The sequence below is a fragment of the Alosa pseudoharengus genome, unplaced genomic scaffold (genome assembly GCF_046254945.1).
Source record: "Alosa pseudoharengus isolate Yale_2024_CS ecotype anadromous, Long Island Sound unplaced genomic scaffold, YU_APseudo_1.1 YU_APseudo_1.1_scf_10, whole genome shotgun sequence".
NCBI classification, from domain to species: Eukaryota; Metazoa; Chordata; class Actinopteri; order Clupeiformes; family Clupeidae; genus Alosa; species Alosa pseudoharengus.
Window position 1 is genome coordinate 35,553,630 of NW_027468565.1, and position 7,500 is coordinate 35,561,129.

Below are 7,500 nucleotides of genomic sequence, written 5' to 3' on the forward strand. Positions count from 1 at the left end.
TTTTGGTGTCAGAATTTCTCTCTCTGTGTGCGGGGCGGAGCAGTTGTTGGGCGCACACGCACACACACACGCATACACACACACACACACACACACATACACACACACACACACACACACACACACACACACACACACACACACACACACACACACACACACACACACACACACACACCTACAGCTTCAGACACGGAGCTAATCAAAACGATGGCGGAAAAAAAACTCTGTGTTCAAAAGCATGATTTACGGAGCCCAGGAGGTGTCATTGTAAGATATTTTTGTATATCAAGAGCATGTGAAAACGTTTGACTAAATCGTGCACACGTTTTACTAAATTGTGGTCTCATTTAAATAGATTGTGTGCTCATTTTATTAAATAGTGTGTTCATTTTACTAAATTGTGCTCTCAATTTAGTAAATCGTGTGCACATTTTACTAAATTGTGCACTCATTTTACACATATTAAAATGAGAGCACAACTTACTAAAATGAGCACACTATTTAGTAAAACGTGAGCACGATTTAGTAAAATAAGCGCACGTTTTCTGGATATACACCAAAAAATATCTTGCAATGACCCCTCAAGGGTTCTGTAGATTAGCCTAAATTTTCCTAGAGTTGATGCTGACAATGCCCCTTCTGATTTGAGAGCGGAAACACAAGCAATTTGTCAATGTCCAGCAACAAAGTGCACATAACTTAGTGCAGTTAGCTTTCCTCTAGCTTCGTTGACACCATATGGGTCTTCACAGGCTACTTGTCCTGCTAGTGGCTTGTGTCCTACATGTGATACAACAAAGTTTTCTCTTTTCTTTGCTATCATTAGATCATGTCCATTAGGCTTGTAACAGTGTCTACCAACAAACATTATGTCATAGAATGACTTGAAGCTGAAGATACTAGCCTACTAGAACATCATTTAACAACCTGTTTCATTTATTTAGTTTATAGCCTACATTGTTTTAATTTAAAGTATGCCTATAATCTAGGCTATACATGCAGTGAAGACACAAAGCTCAGATTGGAGAAAGATTTTATCCTGCAAACTGAGTGGAGAAAACGGGCAAATATCAGCCAAAAGAATCGGCAGCATATACGGCTATTGGCTGACCCTGATTTCTAAATATCGGCATCGGCATCAGCCAAGAAAAAAACATATCGTCGACCTCTAGTGTGTGTGTGTGTGCACATATGTGTTTGTTTGTGTGTGTGTGTGTGTGTGTGTGTGGTGTGCATGTTTGTTTGTGTGTGCGTGTGTGTGTGTATGTGTGTGGGGTGCATGTTTGTTTGTTTCTTTATGTATGTGTGTGAGTGTGTTAGTGTTGACTTCGATACAATACCTGCCATAAATATCTCAATACTCGATACTGAAATGATACCATGGCAAAATCGTAAAATATCTGGAAAAAAAAGGACGCAGACCTCCTCCAAGTGTATTGAGTCATTTGTGTTGAATTTGGTGCACTTTTGTAGTGTGCCAGTCAATTCTGGGTTCTTAAAACGTAATATTACGTTTTTCCTTTCCCATGCGTTGAGTGCCAAAAACGTAATATTACGTTTTTAGCTTTTTTTTTTAATTACGAAACTAGACACTCTAACACACCTTATATGTGATTTTGGGAACTCTGTGATGAATGGAAATGAAATATATGACAATCGAAAACTCATGAAAACGCACAATCTGGACATTTTATCTGGACATTTAATCTTAAAACTCAGTGGCAGTCTCGCCAGGTCTCGCTAGGTCACTTCCCAGGAACTTTACAGGCAACACTTCATATTTCATCAAAGACGCTACATCTCCATTTCTAGAAATAAAACAGGGATTTTGATGAAAACTAGCCACTGTTTAGCTTGGGATTTCTTAGGAACAGAGGCATGTAGAAATAAACGGTTTGTACCCACTGAGAGCTTAAAGTCTCACCTTTCAAACAAGCCATAGTATGTGTCCATATCTATAACATAGAACACGCTGTGGCTCTACAAAAATCGTTAACAATGATCAAGATTGCTGGCACTCTCGGCCAAAGCTTCTGAAAACAGCGCGGCATTCAATGAGTTAACTTTTAAACTTCTTACATGTGTATTATTTTTGCTCAGTAAAATAGTAGTTTGTGTGTGATTAAGACCTTTATTGTTTGTTATAGTTAATTTACATTGTGTGTTGTGTTTTGACAATAAATTACCTTTAAATAGCCTAATTAGGCTAGATCAAGGTCAGTGTTCAAATAACTGCATGCAAATCACTGAATGCTATGCAGAAGGGCCTAAATATAAACATTTTGGGTAGCCTATTCTACATCTAGGAAATAATTATTAAACAAATTGCAGTCTACATGCCATGACAAACATTGCCAGTATGACCGAATATTAAATAGATAATTTGCAAGTTACATAGCGTGAACATTGCGCTTTCATCACACTATGATCACAGTCGTTATGTCTTGTTATGTCAAAATTCACTGATGAAGGAAGGCTCGCTTTATCCCAGAATAAACCACACTTGTTTTACTTAGGCCTAGCCTATAGCTTAACTGAGGATATAAATTTGGCACTGATCACACAGGGGTTGCACGGCGTGTCATCAGATCGGGACGTCGCCATATTAGAGATAATCGCCTCATTAGAAAGCATTAGGCACTGAAGTATATCCCTAACATCGTCAAGGAAAAGGAATAATGCCAGAAATTATCAGAGGAAGGGGGGCGCTTGTGGTTGGACTTGGTACTGTGTCTCCCTTACCCAACTCATATGGATCTGCACTGCCAATAAACCGTAATTTCTCGAAATATCGCACCTTTTCTTATGGTCTAAGTCCTGCCCTATATGCCTTTGCATCTTGGATGCGATTTGATGAGCTTTTATGTTGTTTAGACATGGTTATACTCACTTAAGGTATCCAAAGTGCATAATACTCCATTGTACTTCATTCAGTTCTTTACGCCGAGTGCCTCCAACATGGCCATGCAGCTGGGTTACCGCCCAGAATGTGACATCCGTGCAAACCCCTAATAGACTATTTGTTAACCTGTCATTCTTTGAACTCTTTAAAAATGTTGGCATAGCCTATGTCTGCGAGGTGCTTAGCCAAGTTCTATGTGTAGCCTACTTCCCTTTGAATGGCTTTGAAACAGACGCGCCTCAATGTACCTGTTGGCTTGCCTTCACTATCCGCGATGTATCCGAAATAGTTTCAAATTTCACTTCGACCTTTTGTTTTATCCACAAGTCGAGGACTGTCGGCAAAGAACTTGTGTTGTTTGCTGCGCGCTCACTCACTCAGAGTTGCCTGCTTGACATGCCCACTTGCCTAGATGCGTGCAAGGAGCATGAAGAGCGGGAGCAGTACACACAGACACAGAACGCTATTATTTTAATAAATCGTCGATTCCAAAAACGACGGAAATCGTATCGTTTTTTGCATCAGGGCATCGTGATACCTTTCTAGTATCGGTATGTGTGTGTGTGTGTGTGTGTGTGTGTGTGTGTGTGTGTGTGTGTGTGTGTACTATTATTTGCTGTTGCCTCTCTAGTCACTGATCTGGCTAAATATATCCTCCCTTCTCCTCAGGTTGTTGGGAGTTCAGTGTGTGTGTGTGTGTATATGAGTATATTTGCGTGTGTGTTTGTGTGTGTACCATCTGTGTATGCATGCATGTATATGTGTGTGCGTGTGTGTGTGTGTGCGTGTATTTGTGAAGGCATGTATGTCTATGAGCTTGTGTGTCTGTGTCTGTGTGTGTGTGTGTGTGTGTGTGTGTGTGTGTGTGTGTGTGTGTGTGTGTGTGTGTGTGTGTGCGCGTATGCATGTATGCATGTCCGTGTGTGTGTGTGTGTGTGTGTGTGTGTGTGTTTGCTATAGGGTGTGTATGGCAGGGTAGCAAGGTGGTGTGTTGTAAGCCAGAGGCTTGAAAAGAGAGTGTGGGGAAGGAGAGGTTGTGTGCTGGCATCTGTCTCATCATTTAATCATGGCACAGCGTTTACCTCAACTCTCCCTTTACCTCTCTATATCACTCTTTCTCTCTATCTTCCTTTCTCACTCTCTCCCTCTCTCTAACACACTCATTCTTTCTCCCACTCTCTCTCACTCCTTCACTCTCTCTTTCTCTTCTCTTTCCCTTTATTCCTCGCCCTCTCTCTCCTGCTCCCTATCTTCCTCACACTATATTTCCATCTGTCTCTCTCTTTTTCTCTCTCTCTCTTTCTCACTTTCTCACACACACACACAGACATACACCCACTCCCTCTCTTTCAGAGACTGAAAATGTTTTCTTGAGACAACAGAATTGCTCGCTCTCTGTCCCTCTGCTGATGCTTCTTCATCGCTCACTCTCTTCCTCCCCCTCCTCCTCTTCCTCCTCTGTTGTCTCCCTGAATTTCTATTTATCTCTCTCTCTCTTCTGGCACCCTTCTGTCATTCTCTCTCTACCTCTCTATCTCTCTCTCCTTCCCTCCTCTCTCGGTCTTCTTTTCTCTCCATCACTGTCTGTTTCTCTCCCAGTGTCCCCCTTTCTGTCTCTACCTCCCTTCCTCTCTATTTATAACTCGCGCTTTCTCCCTTTCTATCTCCCTCTCTCTGTCTGCTCCCATCCCCCTTTACCCCCGTCTCTCTGCCCCCCCCCACCCTCTCTCTCTTGCCCCTGCTCCCTTTTTCTATTTATCCATCTCTGCCTCCCCCTCTCTATTCCTCCTTTCTTTCTATTTATATCCCTTTTCTCCCTCACTATGTCTGTCTTTTTCCCCCGTTCTCTTTCCCAGTCTTTCTGCCCTTCTCTACCTTCTCCCCTCCTCTCTCGTTCTCTCTTTCCTTCACTCGTTCATGCATACCCTCTTTCTTTCTCTCCACCGGTGAGAGGTGCATACAGTAGGCTAGGCACTGTTTTCCCTTCATCAGTAATGCCCTCTCAGTGTAGTTGATACAGCAATTTAATCAGCACTCTCATTTATTTCTGTTTCGAAGGCGACAGCCGTGCTGCTGTACTGCACCCAGAAAGCCAACTCTTACAGCACGAGAACACAAGAGCTCTGGAACGTATCTCTCTCTCTCTCTCTCTCGTTCTTTCTCCCCTCAACATGAGAACAGATCGTCTCCCATCACACACAGCTCTGAAACATCTATCTCTCTCTCTCTCTCTCTCTCTCTCTCTCTCTCTTTCTCCCCTCAACCTGAGAACAGAGCGTCTCCCATCACACACAGCTCTGAAATGTCTCTCCTCTCTCTCTCTCTCTTTCTCCCCTCACCCTGAGAACAGAGCGTCTCCCATCACACACAGCTCTGAAATGTCTCTCCTTTCTCTCTCTCTCTTTCTCCCCTCACCCTGAGAACAGATCGTCTCCCATCACACACAGCTCTGAAATGTCTCTCCTCTCTCTCTCTCTCTGTCTCCCCTCACCCTGAGAACAGAGCCTCTCCCGTAACACATCTCTGAGACTCCTCTGTCCGTTTCCCCTCAGCAGGAGAACAGAGTGTCTCCCATAGCACAGCTCTGACAAGACTCTCTCTCTCTCTTTCTCTCTTTCTCTTTCTCACTGTCTCCCCTCAGTAGTGTGAGTCTCTACCACCTTTATTAGTGAAGTAGTGAGGCCTGTTAGAGTAATGAGCATTTCCAATCAGGCTCATTAGGGCCGGCCAGCACCGATGCTCCTCCTGCTTGTGGACAGCTAATGATGCTGATAATTTCATGGGGAACCACCAGCTATTGATTCTCCACACCTCCTCTGGTCATTGGCTGTTCAGCCACCGGATCATGTAGGCCTGCCATGCATCATAACAATAAATAAATGTGTGTCCAGTCTTAAGCAGATGGACAGCTGTCCTCTGTCGATGAGGCGTGACAGTCGAGCATGCAGGTTTTATGTACTGATGATGTTGATGAACAGCCGTGAAAGAGGGATTCCCCTCATATGAAGTAGCCTATGTGTATAGGGGTGAGACTGTACATTGGTGCTGTAACCCTTTGATGCTGTTCTTGTGTTCAGTATTTAAGCTTCTGCCCTAATATCTACCGGTGCAAACTAGGGGTAGTCATTAATAGTGCTGTGTGATTAAGCTTGTTATACTCATTATAATGGGTGCTCATTAGCAATGCTAATGGCCTAGCGATGCTAACAATGTTTACTCTGTGGTCCCACAGCCCTGCACTACTGCCCTCTGGAGGGAAGGAGGAAGAGGCGGGACAGAAGAGGAAGTCCAGCCAACCAGATGCCTCTACCTGTGCACACTCTCCCCAGTACAATCTCACAACTGACCTAGAGGAGACACAGGTCTGGTCAAACACTCATACACTGGCCGGCACACACACACACATAGGCACACACAAATACACATATGCCCACAAACACACACTCACACAGACATGTATCTATAAAGCAAGAAGCGTCTGTGCGTCTGTGTGTCCGGATGTCTGTGGCACACAATTCTCGCTGACCGTTTGTCAGACTGATTTCAAACTGGTGGCAGGTGTCTTGCTACGGGCATGAGTAAGTGCAGTGCCAAATTTGATGTTGTTTGAATAAGAAATGCAAAAGATATCGTTAAATATATTGGTAAAAGAAGCACACATTGACTTTCGCCACTAGCCACTCCCCCTCCCACACAACACTGTACTGTAAGCTACCAGTGAGGATAGAAGCAGGGCTTTGGCAGAACTGGATCAGTGTAGGTTACACGGGTAAAAACTTAAGTGAGTACAAGATGTGTATGTCTGACCTCAACAATAGCCTACAGACCCCCTGTATGCGATTTGCTTGCATAAAATGACTCCGTGGATTTTGCAACAACACTCCAACACACACACAGGTATGCAGTGGCTCTTCAAAATTACGTAAAAAATGATGTGCAATAAACGGACACTTTGAATAGCCCAGGCTACTTTGGACTGTCTTTACACTTTGAATAAGCAAACGACAATTCCAACTGCAAGGTCCTAAATTGAAACGAGCGATAATGGTCCCGAATTAAAGAACGTCTCAGAATGCCACACATGCAAAGCATAACCAGCGACGAGCAACGAGTGGCAGACAGAGTGTGATGTCACTTATAGGCCACCTGAGACTGTTTTTGAGTCACACCGTTGCAAATTTCATAAGTTGATGCATCATTCCACAAAATGGTTTGTTTTCTCTATCATCAAGTTATTCAATAGGCTAAGCATATAGCCTTGACTCAAAACAGCTGTTAGGATTATGTCATTTTGATTTGTAAAAAATGTCACATGCAGCCATGCTTAAATTCTGCTCACTTTCAATATGTATTATATTATTATATTATCTGTAGCCTATTCATTATTGAATGCTTACCTGGAATTATATTTTTCCCTATCATCCTATTTTTTAAGCAGACCTACCTGCAGGCATGTAATTGGGCTACAGGAATAGCATGTTTGAACGGGCACTGCACTAGTACTGTAAACACACACAAAACACACACATACACACACAGACACACAAAACACACACACACACACACACACACACAGACACAAAACACACAGAAAC

The 7,500-nt window shown here is 43.2% G+C and overlaps 1 protein-coding gene across 1 annotated transcript in view; it reads left to right on the top strand.

Moving 5' to 3' along the window:
- Positions 1-7,500, top strand: part of iqsec3b (IQ motif and Sec7 domain ArfGEF 3b) — a 42,171-nt gene that overhangs the window by 3,446 nt on the left and 31,225 nt on the right. Inside the window, exon 4 of the mRNA XM_076302361.1 lies at positions 6,166-6,267. Coding sequence (XP_076158476.1) covers positions 6,166-6,267 — 102 coding nt within the window. The remainder of the gene's footprint in view (positions 1-6,165; positions 6,268-7,500) is intronic.